We start from the raw sequence: 16,547 nt of genomic DNA, 5'->3' as shown, positions 1-16,547 counted from the left end.
CCGCCTGAGCTCAGCCACCTTCTAGCTGTATAACTTGGCCCAATGTCTCTCTCTCTCTCCAAGCCTCAGTTTCCTTCCCCCTAAGATGGAGATGGCAATAGAATGTCCCTCTCAAAAGACTATGAAGACAAAATGAGATGCCAGAAGACAGCCTGGCATGTGGTGAACTCTCAGCAAGGGAAGTCACAGCCTTCACAGCCCCCCTTGCCTGCCGCAGGGAACAGAACAGACTCGCCCATATCCTCAGGAAGTTCGTGGCCCAGTGGGGACAGGCAGGTAATGTGCAATGCGTGCTGGAAGGAGGAAGCAGAGGTTGCTGGGGAGTGTGGTGGGGGCTCTGCTCTGATAGCTGCGGGGGCCTTGGGCAGCACTGCAGGCCGCCCTGCACCTACCCATCACCTGTTGCCTGAAAGTTTCGGAACCCAGGACAGGCCTATCAAGCCACTGTCATACTGGTTCTGGCCATCAGAGGGCACATGAATCAGCATTTAACAGAACGGAGCAGCCCCCAACTCTGCAGACCCCTGGGCTGTCTGGGAGCTGGGTCCTTATGCCATTAGGCCACCAACAGAGAGGACATAGGCGTGATGTCCACAAAGCTCTGGCTTTACCCCAAACCCTTTCAGGTTGGAGGAATCTTCCAATGACATGGCACATCTTAGGGCCTCCCTGAAGTCTCCTTGCCTTCAACGCTACTGGGTCTGCGGGGACCCTCTGTGCTCCAGGCTGGGCAGAACCAGGGCTGGAGAGCCCTGGGGCAGGTGGCAGGGACTAGCATTTGCAGGCGCTCGGGACCTCGAGCCCCCAGCACACAGCAAGCCCTCCACAAATGCTCGCTTTGTAAAAGCTCATAATATTGGAATTCATAATATTGGAATTTCTGAGGAATCCTCCTTCGTTACTCATACTTGGTTCACATGTTGGGGTTCCCTGCAGGACATCATTTGGGAAAACTGTATTTCTGCAAAGGAAGTGTGCTCTTCCCTCTGCTGGGCAGCTAGAGCTCGTCCCACAGAGGGTCCTGCAGAAGGAGGTCCTAGACTGCTGCCCCCTGCCCCACCCTGCTCTGTTTACCCTCCCTTCCCCAAGCTGCCCAGTGACGGATGTTCCAGGCTTAGCTCCAGGGAGGACAGTTCTTAGTTTACCGGGGCACAAGTCCTTTTGAGAATCTAGAGAAAGCCAGCACTGTTTCCCTAGAAAAGCCCACATATTCTCAAATTTTAGCTCCGAAGTCCAGGGGGTTTATGACCGCTCAAATCCCTATACCCCAACATGCTGGCTTCCCACAACAATCACCATAGCTCAGCAGGGCAGGGCGCCAGCTCCTGTTTGGGCCCAGGCTAGACATGCTACAAAGATTCATTCATTATTTCTATAAGAAATCTGGATGCAGGCCGGGCGCAGTGGCTCATGCCTGTAATCTCAGCACTTTAGGAGGTTGAAGTGGGCAGATCACAAGGTCAGGAGTTTGAGACCTGCCTGGCCAACATTACCTGAAACCCTGTCTCTACTAAAAATACAAAAATTAGCCAGGCGTAGTGGTTGGCACCTGCAATCCCAGCTACTCGGAAGGCTGAAGCAGGAGAAGCACTTGAACCTGGGAGGTGAAGATTGCGGTGAACTGAGACTGTGCCATTGTACTCCAGCCTGAGCAACAGAGAAAGACTCTATCTCAAAAGAAAAGAAAAGAAATCTGGATGTAATTTACCCCCACCGTGCATAAGGGAATACTGGGTCTCAGAAGGGTACGGTCACGGAGCCCACTTCCACGCAGAACTTGCGTTCTCCCCTTTGCACAGAAAGGGCCTTCAAGTCCCTCTCTGCCTCCTGGTGACGGGTTAAATGAATGAGGAAGTGAATGAATAAATGGTCTGGTCAGGGCTCAGGGGCAGGGCTGTGAATGGGAACGGTAACAGGGCCACTGGTGACGTGGGGAAGCATTAGACCTTGACCCCACCCCTGATACTCTCCAGCCCACAGTAGCTTTCAGGAACTCCCCTCCTGCCTGCCTGGGCTGCCCCGGCCTCTGGGACGTCATTTTGAGACAAAGTCTCCCTCTGTCGCCCAGGCTGGAGTGCAGTGGCACGATCTCAGCTCACTGCGACCTCCACCTCCCAAGTTCAAGCGCTCTTCCCATCTCAGCCTCTTGAGTAGCTGGAATTACAAGCATGCACCACCATGCCCAGCTAATTTTTATATTTTTTGTAGAGAGGGGATTTCGCCATATTGCCCAGGCTGGTCTTAAACTTGTGAGCTCAAGCAATCTGCCTGCCTCAGCCTCCAAAAGTGCTGGGATCACAACATGAGACACCGCAACTGGCCTGGGTCATCTCTGTAAAGTCATGGCTCCCCTCAGGCCAGGGCTCAGAAGGCGACAGCCATGGCCACGATGGCTGAGGTTGGGGCATCTGTACTGGGAGGGGACATTCTGAACAAAGAACCCCTCTATGAAGAAGCCACCTTGGATGCAAGTGACTCACCTGTTCCCACTAAGAGCAAGGGCCTGGAGCTGGACAGCTGGATCTCGGGCATTTTGTGTCACTAGTGGGCACAGCCCAGAATGAGATGGAGCCCCCTTCAGTGATTAACTCCCCACTGGACCTTTCCTTCTTCCACCTTCTCATCCTCACTGTGGCCAACTGAGCACCCACTGTGCCCAGGCGCTGGGGCAGCAGCTCAGAGACATCCACTCCTCAGTCACCTCTTTAGGGTGGGAGTCCCAGTTGCAGCCCCATTTTGCAGGTGTGGGAACTGAGGTCCAGAAAAGAGAAGTGGCCTGTCTCCACCGCCAGGGGGCAGCTCTAGGAGTCACGACCAGGACTCCTCTTCCCTCGTCCCTCAAGCCTCCACTCTGACTCAGCAGCCCCCCCAACCCCACCCCCACCCCACATCCCTCCTGCCCACACTGCCCTCCCTCCCCGGCACCTGGTCAAGCCACCTTGGCCTGGAGGGTTTGCTGCTGCCTCTGACACAGCAGGGCCCCTTGCTGGCTCTCTGCTGCCTGCCCTCTCTCAGTGCTCCCTCCCATCAGAGAGGGTGGGCTTTCCAAGAGCCCTCCCTCTGCTCACTCTCCTGCTTAAGGCTTTGACAGGCCAGGGGAGAGAGTGTCACCTTCAACACCATCCAGCCTTAAAATGAGGTGCAAGCCTATAACCCCAGCGCTATGGGAGGCCAATCGCAGGCAGATGGCTTGAGCTCAGGAGACTGAGACCACCCTGGGCAACACAGCAAAACTCCATCTATACAAAAAATTAGCCAGGTGCAGTGGGGTGTGCCTGTGGTCCCAGCTACTTGGGAGGCTGAGGTGGGTGGATCACTTGAGCCTGGGAGGCGTAAGTTACAGTGAGCTGAGATGGCACCACTGCACTCCAGACTGGGCAACAGAGAGCAAGACCCTGTCTCAAAAAATAATAATAATTTAGGAGGAATATATATGGGAACTCTCACTACTTTCCAGTGGACCTCTCTATAAACTTCAAGTCACTTTTTAAAAAAATTCAGTCTGTTCATCACAATAATTTAAATTTTTTTTTTTTTTTTTTTTTTTTTTTTTTTTTTTTTTTTTTAGACAGGCTCTTGCTCTGTTGCCCAGGCTGGAGTACAGTGGCGCAATCTCGGCTCACTGCAACCTCCCCATCCCGGGTTCAAGCAATTCTCCTGCCTCAGCCTCCTGAACAGTTGGGCTTACAGGCGTTCACCATCACACCTGACTAATTTTTGTATTTTTAGTAGTGATGTGGTTTCACCATGTCGACTAGGCTGGTCTTGAACTTCTGGCCTCAGGTGATCCGCCCACCTTGGCCTCCCAAAGTGCTGGGATTACAGGGATGAGTTACTGCACCTGGCTAAAAACTTTTAAAATGTCTGTAACTTTTGATGACTTTTGGTGGAATCAACTATGCTCATGCCCACTTCCCCCATGCCCTCTGGCCACCAGGTTGGCACTTTTCCTTTTCATCAAGGAAGATGGTACAGCAGTTAGGACTCTGTGGCCGCAACAGCTGGGTTCAAATTCCAGCTCTGTAACTCATGACCTGTGTGACCTTGGGAACTAGTATCTGCTACCTCATCTGTGAAATGAGGATGGGGCGGTACCTATCTGATGTGATGGTTGTGAGCTATCATGTTCAGTGCTTTCAACAGGGATAGCGTGAGATAGGTGTCCTATAAGGCTTGCTGCTATTGTCATCATCACTGTCACCATCATCATCATTGTAAACCAAAAATAAATTCTAAGGCCCCCAACCATCTGAATGGACCCCTCCTCTTGGCCAAGGGCTTTCCGCAGTGATCTAAAAACCTAATTCAGGCTACGAAGGAAGAGGGGGTGGTACACGCCTCTTTATACCCCTGCAACATCAACGTCAACACAGACTTTAAGTCTGGTGAGAAACATTATACTGTCTTCTCTCTAAAGCCCGCTACATGGAGACTTCATCTGCATGAAAACACTTAGGTCACCACAACCCCTTATCATAACCCAGACATTCCTTTCTACTGATAATAAATCTTTCAGACCAGGCACAGTGGCTCACGCCTGTAATCCCAGCACTTTGGGAGGCCGAGTCAGGTAGATCACAGGTCATGAGTTTGAGACCAGCCTGACCACCATGATGAAACTCCGTCTCTACTAAAAATACAAGAACTAGCTAGGTATGGTGGCATTTACCTGTAACCCCAGCTACTCAGGAGGCTGAGGCAGGAGAATTACTTGAACCGGGAGGAGGAGGTTGCAGTAAGCTGAGATCACACCACTGCATCCCAGCCTGATCAGTCTAAAAATAAAATAAGCCTTTCAACCAATTGCCAAGCCGGGAATTTTTATTTTTTATTTTTGTTATTATTTGTTTTTATTTATTTATTTTTTTTTTAGACAGAGTCTTGCTCTGTCACCCAGTGCAATGGTGCAATTTCGGCTCACCACAACCTGCACCTCCCAGGTTCAAGTGACTCTTGTTCCTCAGTCTATATAACTGAGAATACAGGCACTGCCACCACACCCAGCTAATTTTTGTATTTTTAGTAGAGACGGTTTCACCATGTTGGTCAGACTGGTCTTGAACTCCTGACCTCAGGTGACCCGCCCACCTCAGCCTCCCAAAGTGCTGAGATTACAGGCGTGAGCCACCGTACCTAGACTTTTTTTTTTTTTTCCAAGCAGAGAATTTTTAAATCTACCTATGACCTGGAAGCTACTCCTCCCTTTCAGTTGTCCTGCCCTTCCAGATCTGACCAATATAAACCTTACGTGTATGTATTCATTGATGTATTATACATCCCTAAAATGTATAAAAGCAAGCTGCACCTGATCACCTTGGGCACACGTCATCAGGAACCCCCAAGGCTGTGTCACGGATGCGTCCTTAACCTTGGCAAAATAAACTTTCTAAATTGATTGAAACATGTACCAGATACTTTTTGGTTCACACATCATCATCATCCCTTTGGCAAGTCTCATAAGGGATGGCAGCTCTCTGATTGGCAAGTGGGTCTCATCTTGTTCACCAGCGCCTCCATGGTAGCGATGCCTAGGGGGCTGTGCTGGGAAGTATTCTCTGGCCTCACTCCCTCTTGGCCATGCCTGGGGAAGCAGGAGTAGAGGCACACGTAGTGTATTTGCCCACCCTACTAGACTTTGGATGTGGAAAGGATCTGCCTAGCAAGTCTTGTTCACACCAGTACCTCCCGCCTGACACACGCAGATGCTCAGGAAACCTTAGCTTAGGGAAGATGTGGTGATGTGGCTTTTTTTCTATTTTTATCTTTTGAGACGGAGTTTCGCTCTTGTTGCCCAGGCTGGAGTGCAATGGCATGATCACAGATCACTGCAACCTCTGCCTCCTGGGTTCAAGCAATTCTCCCACCTCAGCCCCCACACCCAGTAGCTGGGATTACAGGATTGCATCACCATGCCTGGCTAATTTTTGTATTTTTAGTAGAGATGGGGTTTTACCATGTTGGCCAGGCTGGTCTCAAACTCCTGACCTCAGGTGATCCACTTGCCTCAGCCTCTCAAGTGCTGGGATTACAGATGTGAGCCACCATGCCTGGCCCAAGATGCAGCTCTTGAGCCTTGTCATGCCAGCGATTCCTTAGGAGCAAACTGGTCTTGGCAATACAGCAGCAAGGAGACCCCTTCCTGGAGTCTCTATGCTGTCAATTATAAAGAACAGGAAGATCACCCAGGTGTGGTCCTGGGAGGACGACTGTGGCTCACCTGTTTCCCACACCATCATAAACCCAGTGAGTGGAGCCGAGGCCCTGATAGGCCGACGCCCAGTAATAAAGACAGGAATTCAAATGCAGGCTGTAGAGAAGGTAGGCTGTGGTCCTGATGACCCTGCAGAAGGAACACAGCACATGAACACAGCAGCAGAAGTGGGCAGCGAGGGATACACACCTGGCCAGTGGGAGCCAACCCATGGCTGGGCTGCCAGATTGGATGCTTTGTTGAGACTGAACTAGTTAGGAAGTGTGGTGCTTGAATGGGGTGTTGTTATGAGCTGGGGCAAGAATTGGCACAGAGGTAGCAGAGCTGCCTGTGCACAGGACGAGTGGAGGGGCCAGAGGGGAAATGTGGGGGGAGGGGCGGGAAGGACTGATGTGTGCAGAGGAGTTGAAGATGGGCCGTGTTGCCCCAGAAGAGATGTGGACAGAAGCCTTGCTCCTTAGCACGGCCTGGCTGATCTTGCTCCCCATCATCAGTCATCAGTGAAATGGTCACTGCCCCCTTACATCTGTTCCCATTCTGTGAGAGCCGGCTGGGGCCTCCAGTTCCTGGAGCTGAGGCCAAAATGATACCCAGCCTGCTGCAATGCTGGTAAGCCCCTCTTGTTGGCCTACGTATGCCCTCATCACAGTGGAGGGTATCAGATATTCCTGGTCTCTAAATAGCAAACATTTCCCCAGGAAGGAGGTGGCGGGGCCAGGAAGTCGCCTGGCTTCCAGTGGAGACAGGCCTGGAGGTCAGTAGGGGTAGAAAATGCCTTGCTGTATATTCTAGGTGTAAAATTCCTGCGGGGGGTGTGTGTGTGTGTATGTGTTTTGAGTGTGTGTGTCATTTGTATGTGTTGTGTGTGTACATTGTGTGTATATGCCGTTTGTGTCATGCATATGCTGTTTGTGTCGTGTGTGTGCCATTTGTGTCATGTGTACATTGTGTGTGTTGTGGCACGTGTGTATTGCGTGGTGTCTGTTGTGTGTTGTGTATGTGTTGTGTGTGTCGTTTGCATCGTGTGTGTGCATTGTGTCGTGTGTCATGTGTTGTGTGTATTGAGTGTTGTGTGTCTGTTGTATGTGTTGTGTGTGTGTCATGTGTATTGTGTTGTGTGTGGTGTGTGTGTGCATGCATGCACATGCGGGGGAGTCTCACCTGTACACGTAGGCTTTGCTGAGGACGGATTCCAGGCGGTTGTTAAACTCGAAGAAGGCCATGTACTGGAGGGAGAGCAGGACATGAGAGCAGCCCACCACCCACAGGTAGCTCGCTGCCCTCACGCCCACAGGTGCCAGGACTCAGGGCCCTTCCTGCAGCCCCCAGGAGGAGGGAACAGGACGGTGAGCATTCAAAATCAGAAGTCCTCGGCCCCTTGAGGGGTAGGGGCCAGAAACTCCATTTAGAAATATGATGAAAGTCATAGCCTGTCTTCCCTTGGAAATGACATAAAATCCTGTTCTCACAATTTTAATATAATTCCAGGGGACTCCTGGACCTTCTGAACCCTATTATGAGACTTTTAGGGGTGCGATGAATAAAGATGCTGTTTTTAATGTTTCTTATAAAGAAAACAATTTTTTAAAGAGACAGCATCCCTAACACCCCACTCTTATATCCTTCGAACATTTATTTATAATAATAAAGTATATTAATTGAGTATATGACTGGCTTTTTTTTTTTTTTTTTTTTTTAAGAGACAGAGTCTCACTCTGTCACTCAGGCTGGAGTACAGTGGTGCGATCATAGATTACTGCAGCCTCGAACTTCTGGGCTCAAGCAATTTTTCAGTCTCAGCCTCCTAAGCAGCTGGGACTACAGGCACACACCACCACTCTTGGGTAAGTGTTAACTTTTTTGTAGAGACAGGCTCTCACTCTGTTACCCAGGTTGGTCTCAAATTTCTAGGCTCAAGTGATCCTCCTGCCTTGGCCTCCTAAAGTGCTGGGATTATAAGCACGAGCCACCACGCCTAGGCAGCATGTACATTCATATACATCACCTTATTGCTTATTTACATATGAAATACACGTTCTCATTCTCCTTTGACAGAAATTGGTGCTCAGAGTAGTCCAGCAACTTGTCCAAAGCACACAGCCGGGATGTGAGAGAGTCAGCGTTCAAACCCAGGCCAGACTCAAAGCTGCAAGCTCTCTCCTTATGCTAAACCATCTCTGGATCTTTGTATGTATTTTTTGACATTTGAAAACAGAATTTATGAAGATTCCCTAAGGGATATGCCAGTTATCATCCAGGTGTACATTTTAATTCCACCCACAGTTTAAACTGGAGGCAGAAAGAAACTGGGGCTTGGATGCCTCACTCAGAAAGTTTTGTGCATGGCGTGGTGTTCAATGTTAGGCCTGTGAGTTATGCCCCCTCACTGGGGCCACCACGTGAACCAAGATCGAGATCTCACCTCTAAATCTGGGTGAAACTTGGCCTGTGGACCCAACCTTCCTCACTCTGATGTTTGGCTCTAAAGCAACCTCTGTAGCCCCTGGGAGGCTGGCATGGGTCAGGGAAGAATCATGCCAATTCCACTTTCCCCTTTCCTCTTGGCAGCCAGGAAGCTCAGAGGCAGTTTCCATGCTCAATTCCACATAGGTGTGTTTTCTTTTCATCAGGGCACTTATGTGCCCCCCAATTTTATCCACCCAGTTTCTCCAGGTTGTTCATGTTATTGCATTTGACCTTTTGTAAATTCCTTCAGTATTGTTTTCAGAAAAAGGCACCAGGCATCATTTCAGGAGAGAGATGAATGTGATTGGTTGGCCAGCAAAATCCATTTGAGGGATCCTGGATGCTCTGAGTGGCTATCCACCCTGGTCACATGACAGGACCATGGCTAGTTCTCTAGCCCACGCTGTGGCAGCCAGACCATCCTGGAGACTTTGGCTCTGCCCAGTGAGTGGCAGGGGGAACCACTGGAATGATACTGAGGCCTGGCCAGTGATGAAATGGGTGTCCGGCTGTGCATTCACATCATCCCTGGCTCTTCATTGCTCCTGCAACCTAGGGCAAGTTCCCCAGCCTCTGCAAGCAGCAATTCCCCCATCTTTTAGACAGAGACCATCGTAATACAGAAGCCCTATATTCACTGAGAGCATAAACAGTGGTGACAGATGACCTGCATTCAGATTTGGGCTCCACTCCCTCCTGGCTGTGTGACTTTGGGCAAATTACTTAACTTCTCTGTGCCCCAGTCCCTTCATTTGTAAAATGCTGGCAATAACCCTACCTAACATGCAGCATCACAGAAGCACTAGCAATTGTAATGAACTCTCCACTAAGACACACGTGGAATAAATGCATCTCCCCTCAGGCCATCCCTTGAGGATGGTCCCCTCCCCGGTGCTGCTGGTGGCAGAAGAGAAGATGCCAGTGCTGGAGCAGAGCTGAAGCCCTGGGGTGGTGGGCCCAGCCGTCCTACCTTTAAACAGCGGGGCAGGCGGAGGAGGGGGTTCATGCCGACTTTCAAATAGAGAAAATCCAAGGGCAGGAGGCTCAGCAGGTCCATCTGAAATCCCAATGGGACACCATGGAGGTAAAACAAGGTGACCTCAGAGGTGAGGGTGAGGGGAGTGAGAGGCGGCGTCTCTCCCTTGCATGGGAAGGTGAGGTCAGAATGTCCCAGGAGAGCTTACAGCTAGAGGGCAAAAGGTGTCCCACCAAAAGACTCTTGTTTGGCTTTAAAGCTCTAGTCGCCAGCCCCAAGGGCTGGTTCATTATCCCCGATAGTGGCTGCTGTATCCCACCCAGCAGCAGCAGGAGTGGTACAGACACAGCGAAAGGTGGCTCCTGGCCAGGTATGTGTCTCATGCCTGTAATCCCGGCACTTTGGGAGGCCGAGGGGGGCAGATCACCTGAGGTCAGAAGTTCGAGACCAGCCTGCCCAACATAGTGAAACCCCATCTCTTCTAAAAACACAAAAATTAGCTGGGCGTGGTAGTGCACACTTGTAACCCCAGCTACTAAGGAGTCTGAGGCGGGAGGATCGCTTGAACCTGGGAGGCGGAGGTTGCAGTGAGCCGAGATCGTACCACTGCATTCCAGTGTGGGAGACAGAGTTGGATCCTTGTCTCAAAAAAAAAAAAAAAAAAAAAAAAAAAGTGGCTTCTGGGGACCAGCCAGCCTGTGCTCATCTCCTGGGGCTTTCGGCTTGGAGGATATTCCCACAGGGACCAGTATCCCTTGGTGTGGTAGAAACCACATCTCATGGGTCCCCCAAGCACCCAGGGCCCTCTGAGACACCCCCTTCTGAAACCCCACAGACACTAAAGCTTGCATTCCCAGCACACACCTTGAAGCGGTGAGATTTCAGGTAGTTATTCCGCATGTCCTTTTTGTCCGTCTGAAAGAAAGGGAATAATGGGCTTAATCCCTGACCCTGTGGGGAGCAATTGTGAAATTCCCCCAAGAACCCCCACTCAAATGAGCATAACAACCCTGAGGATCATCTGAGCCTTGGTGAAAGCCTGGAGTTTTACAGGTGGAGAAGTCCACCCACCAGGGAGGAGGGATCTGTTCCAGTCACCCAGCTGGACTCTGATTGATTGGGTGGAAAGTGAGGATATTAAGCTCATTGTCTCTGCCCATTGGTCTCACCTGGACCATTTGCACATCTGTTTACTAAGGAATTGATAACCACTCTGATCAGGCCAGAAAAAAGGTTCTTCAAGGAAATCTCTTTACTCTAATTTGTTTAGAGGCAAAGCCTCAACTTGCGTGCACACAGCAAAACAGGCACTGCCGGGGTGGAATTTTGGAAAGTGACCCACACTGGGAGACAGTGACTGTGCCTCCTGTTACTGAGAAGTCACAGTCAGGGCCTCAGTTTCCTCCCTGGTAAGGGGTTGGGGGGGGCGGCTAGACCAGAGGCCAGGGTCTCACTGGCTCAGGTAAGAGAGCATCAGTGTGTTCTTTGCAGGATCCCTGGGAGAAGCCGATTGCCAACAGTTACCTGTGCTGAACGCCCTGCAGGCATCGTTTCAACCAATCCTTGTGGCTACGCTAGGAGGTGGAAGCTATTACTCTCCCCATTCTACAGATGAGGAAACAGAGGCTCAAAGAGGCAATTCAGCTAGTTGTGGTGGAGGTGGGATTCAAACCAGGTGCGTCTTCACTAAAGACCACTCTCTGGACCTCTTCTCCACCTATGAGTAATATCTGATGTGTGCAGTTTGAACATATCAAAGGCATGAAAAATAACCAATCGTGCTGTTGAGAAAGCACAACAGCCGTTCTTGAGATTTCCTTATTCATTGATTTTGTCATCTATCACAGCATCAGGAGTCAGTGCCCTGAAGGCTCTGGCTGGGAGATCTGCCCCTGGTCACCCCACCACCAGCTGCCTGTGACTCACAATGATGTCCCCGCCTCTGACAAACTGCAGGCGTATCTGGAACACAGTGATGTCCAGGAAGTAGATGAGGTCGCATAGGTAATCCGTTAGCAGCCAGAGGTGGATGTTGCCCGGGGTCTGGTAGGGGAAGGCCCAGCGCACAGGAATCAGCCAACAGTTCCAGTTCCAGGCCATCACCACGAAGAACAGCCATAGGATGTACATGAGGTCTGCGGAGAAGACAGGCAGGGACGCTAGAGCATCAGCCAGGCAAGGCTCTTCACCAGTGGGATCAGGCTGGGGGCTTTGTTTTTTCTACATTTCTGCACTTTCCTTCAACTACTACATGTGGCACTTTTGTAAGAAGAGAGAGAGAGAGAGAGAGAGAGAGAGAGAGTGTGTGTGTGTGTGTGTAAAACTCTCTGCTTTAGGAGCCAGGCACGGTGGCTCATGCCTGTAATCCCAGTGCTTTGGGAGGCTCAGGTACGAGGATTCTTTGAGTCCAGGAGTTTAAGGCCAGCCTGGGCAACATAGCAAGACCATTCTCTACTTTAAAAAAAAAAAAAATCTGCTTTAAAAATAAATCACTGCTTAACTGGCAGTAAGTACTTGAAAAATAAAACATAAAAAGAAATAAATCACTGCTAAGCCCTAATAAATCAGAATACTCTCAGGAGAGAATATGCTGTCATTATAAGATAATAGCCAACTAGGAAGCCCATTTGCTTTCATTCTTCTTTAATTTTTTCCTAAAATGTATTTCCTGCCTTAGTAAATACAAAATAGTAAATAATGCATGGAGGATGGAAAGATAGATAGACAGGTGAATGCATGGATAGATGGATGGATGGATGGATGAGCATTCCAGATCACCTGGTTATTTATTTATTTATTTTTATTTTTGTAGAGATGAGTTCTCACTATGTTGCCCAGGCTGACCTTGAATTCCAGGGCTCAAACGATTCTTTCACTGTGGCCTCTCTCAGTGCTGTGATGACAGGTGTGAGCCTGCCAGGCTACCAGGTTATTTGAGAAACCCAGTGGACACCAGGGTTGAAGTCCTGGTCCCCCAAATGTGTGACCTTGAGAAACTCTGTCCTTGGCACCTGCCCTGTCCTCTTCTGCAAAAACACAGGAAAAGGTCAGATAAGAAAGGCAGGGAGACCTCTGTAAACTCTAAAGCACTATGCACATATGAAGTGGTGTCATTTCTGAAGAATATGGAGTGGGCTTACAGGGAAGCGAGAGTAATTCACTTTAGATATTGGAAGAACTCCCGCCCTTTTTCTGTTCAGAGCAGGAGCTCCAGGAAAAAAGCCAGCATGACCAGAGTGAAAAAAGGACTTGGCCAAGAGACAGGAGTCCTGGGTCCGCACTAACTAGTTGCATTGTTAGCCTGGCTGACTTCTCTGTTCCTCAGTTTCCTCATCTGTAAGATGGGAGTGATCTTATGTTCCTCTTCCAGGGACTTTTGTTGTTTTTAAGACAGAGTCTCACTCTGTTACCTAGGTTGGAGCATGGTAGCACGATCTCAGCTCAGTGCAATCTCCACCTTCTGGGATCACAAGCGTGCACCATCACACCCGGCTAATTTTTGTGTCTTTAATAGAGATGGGGTTTTGCCATGTTGGCCAGGCTGGGTTTGTTTTGAGAATCAGGCAAGAAAGTGTGGAATGGTTTTGAAAAGTATAAAAGATCATGAACCCAGGTTGTCTGTGGCCTCCCATCCCATCTCTCAAATCACCTGACCTTCTCCCCACCTCGCTTCCACTCTTCTGCCCTCTCATGTTACACGGTGGGAACTCTCATGCCCCAGGACTCACTGGTCAGCGGGTCAATGCTCTGGGGAAACTGATACTTCTTCCAGGGGCGGCGTTTGAACTTGCAGCAGAGCATGTCACAATAGTGCTCCTCTTCCACTGGCTCGGCTTCCGCAGGCTTCGTGTCTGGAGCTGGCTCTGGGGCTTTCTTGGCTGGGGCTGTGGGATGACATTGGTAACCATCTGAACCAGCCCTGAGGCCCATATAGAAGATGCAGAGAGAAGGGTCCCAATTGCAGACCCTGGATCCAGAACTGAGAGGATGCTGGCACCATTATACAAACTGCTGCAAGCTCTGTGTGCAGAAGTCAAGGCACGCTCCTAGAGAGAACTCCACAACTCCCTCCTCAACAGCAGCCTGGGTGCCCACCCAGAAACTCTTACCAACTACCAGTCTGGAACTGCTTCTCAGAAGCTGCCCCAAACAAGTTGTTTCTGGGCCAGTTGGATGTTTCGGTATCTGTTAGTGTGTCTGTGCTTAGACCCCCTTTGGTTCCTTCTGATGGGATGAGGGCATTTTGAACCCAGTGTTCCCAGCACCCATAGATGGAATGCCAAAGGGCCTAACAAAATCAAGGAAGTGTTGCTCCAGGTTTCTGAGAGGCTATCTCAGCTCCTTCATCTCAAAAAACAGAGACCAGATGGTATCACAGCCTCCTTGTGCATCTATGATGATGCTTTTGGCGACCCAGGGATTGGCTCTCATAGGTTCAATACAGCTATGTTTTCTAGCTTCAAGACAGGGACATCAGGCTCTGCATGGTCAGCACCGTGATTTCCAAGATACAGCCTGCCTCGGGAAAGATCTAAAAAATTCTCCCTGACAAGAGATCATGTTTCTTATTTCCTCCTGATGCCTTGAAAGAAAAGAAACACTCAGGCCGGGCGCGGTGGCTCAAGCCTGTAATCCCAGCACTTTGGGAGGCTGAGGCGGGTGGATCACGAGGTCGAGAGATCGAGACCATCCTGGTCAACCTGGTGAAACCCCATCTCTACTAAAAATACAAAAAATTAGCTGGGCATGGTGGCACGTGCCTGTAATCCCAGCTACTCAGGAGGCTGAGGCAGGAGAATTGCCTGAACCCAGGAGGCGGAGGTTGCGGTGAGCCGAGATCGCGCCATTGCACTCCAGCCTGGGTAACAAGAGTGAAACTCCGTCTCAAAAAAAAAGAAAAGAAAAGAAACACTCAGACCGCCTCAATAAGAACTTTCAAGGCACCGAGGTCTCTGAAACATAAGACTGCCTAGTTCCAGAGTAGGCTGTGCACACAATCTGAGTGTAAGACTATAAGATACATTTTGGGGTGGCACTACCTTTCCTACCAGTAGGAAAGGGACAGAAGGGTCAGTGAAAGCACCTGTCCCATGGGAGAGAGGGCTGAGTGCAACTGGATTGTTGGTCAGAACTTTGATCTTCTTCCCACTCTTGGGTACATATCTCAACCTGTTCATATGGACCCCAAACCCAGCAAGTGGGGATCTGGGCTTCTCTCATGGACCTCAACCATTTCCTTGGGGCATCCTCGCTGTGAGTTGACAGGGGACTTTGGAGGCCCCACCCCATCCCGGTCAGATAGGCCCCCTCCAGCTCCAGACTCACAGGGCTTGGGGCTCTCCTCATCAGAGGTGACATCAGGGTCGATGAGTTTCTCCTTCACCTTCTCTGTCCGCTCCTTGAAGAGCTTCACCAGCTCCTGGAGCCGGTCGTTGATGATGGCACTACTTGTGCTGGCCGTGGAGACCGCACGGTCCTGGCTGCTGTGGGAATACCACCCAAAGCTGAGCAGGCTGAGCTGGGAGGGACCCCTGAGCCCCTAGGCCAGAGCTGTGCAGCATCTGTGTCCCACCTTCTGACAAAGTCTGAAGGAGGTGAGTCCTGCCCCCGTCTCCTGACATCAGAAATCATAAACCTACTGTAATCTCCTAGGAGGAAATTCAGTCCAAGAATAATGCCCAGGTGTTCTGGCCCAGCTTTTAGAAAATGTACCACGTAGGCCAATTCAGATAGGCAGTTCTGAAAAAAGCGTGATTCTACTTGTAATTTAGCAGGAAACTCTTAGAACTCAGTTTAGAGTTCAGCAAAATTGGGCGTTTGTCCCAGTGCGGGGTTCATGTGAGATACGTGCCCAAGAGCAGAACAGAGAGGAAGCAGTCCTGCTTTTTTAGGCTTAGGAAACTGCTGGTGGGAAAAGCAGTGCAGATACATTCTATATTCCTTTAACTTACAGGAATTAAAGTTTCTGCACTGTCAGCAAGAGAGCGAGAGAGAGAAACAGAGAGTCAGAGAATGAATGAGCCTGCCTAGCATTCAACTCAGCGTGGGCGTGTGCCCTGGGTGCACGGAGACAGGCCTGTGAATGTGCTTTCTTTCCTCTGAGTGGCCTCACTGAGATCATCTTGCTGAGCTGAATATCTTTTTTCTTTTTTTTTTTTTTCTTATATTAAGACACAGAAACTGTAGTCAACTACTCTTTTTGAGCTCAACTGAGGAAGCTAGGCTGAGTTTCACTCTTGTCACCCAGGCTGAAGTGCAGTGGCACGATCTCAGCTCATTCAACCTTCGCCTCCTGGGTTCAAGCAATTCTCCTGCCTCAATCTCCCAAGTAGCTGGGATTACAGGCGTGCACCACCACGCCCGGCTAAGTTTCATATTTTTAGTAGAGACAGGGTTTCATCATGTTGGCCTGGCTGGTCTCGAACTCCTGGCCTAAGGCAATCCACCAGCCTTGGCCTCCCAAAGTGCTGGGATTACAGGTGTGAGCCATCATGCCCGGCCAAGTGTGGGGCTTCTAATGAGACCTGGCATACAGGTGTGGCAGGGACTTGAGCTGCTCCCCTACACATTCTTTCCCGTGGTCCACACTCACTGGGATGTAACCACCCAGCCAGGGACCACGTGCCAGGCTCTCGCTATTGAATGTGAGCTCTCAGACAAAATACATGCAACTGGAGCCTCCTGGCTGAAGACAGGCCTGGAGTTCTCCCTTTCTGGTGGCAACCAGTGGAATCTGGGAAGTCACATGGAAAAAGTGGCAGACCGCTGTCATCTGGGTCCCTAAATGATTGCATGGAGCAGAGCCTTCTGTTGACCTGACTCATGCAACTAGTGAGACAATGATGGCATATGACACATTGTGTTCCTTTGGGGTCAAGGCCACTGAGCCTTTGG

The 16,547-nt window shown here is 50.1% G+C and overlaps 1 protein-coding gene across 1 annotated transcript in view; it reads right to left on the bottom strand.

Moving 5' to 3' along the window:
* Positions 1 to 16,547, bottom strand: part of CNGB1 (cyclic nucleotide gated channel subunit beta 1) — a 101,113-nt gene that overhangs the window by 23,993 nt on the left and 60,573 nt on the right. The window contains exons 21-27 of the mRNA XM_074402281.1: positions 14,979 to 15,136; positions 13,382 to 13,537; positions 11,580 to 11,788; positions 10,518 to 10,568; positions 9,648 to 9,734; positions 7,373 to 7,437; positions 6,218 to 6,340 (exon numbers count right to left, since the gene is read on the bottom strand). Of these exons, the coding sequence (XP_074258382.1) occupies positions 6,218 to 6,340; positions 7,373 to 7,437; positions 9,648 to 9,734; positions 10,518 to 10,568; positions 11,580 to 11,788; positions 13,382 to 13,537; positions 14,979 to 15,136 (849 nt within the window). The remainder of the gene's footprint in view (positions 1 to 6,217; positions 6,341 to 7,372; positions 7,438 to 9,647; positions 9,735 to 10,517; positions 10,569 to 11,579; positions 11,789 to 13,381; positions 13,538 to 14,978; positions 15,137 to 16,547) is intronic.

Source organism: Saimiri boliviensis, chromosome 1 (assembly GCF_048565385.1).
Source record: "Saimiri boliviensis isolate mSaiBol1 chromosome 1, mSaiBol1.pri, whole genome shotgun sequence".
In the NCBI taxonomy this organism is placed as follows: Eukaryota; Metazoa; Chordata; class Mammalia; order Primates; family Cebidae; genus Saimiri; species Saimiri boliviensis.
Note: the sequence above shows the minus strand (reverse complement) of the source record. Positions and strands in the feature narration are given on the sequence as shown.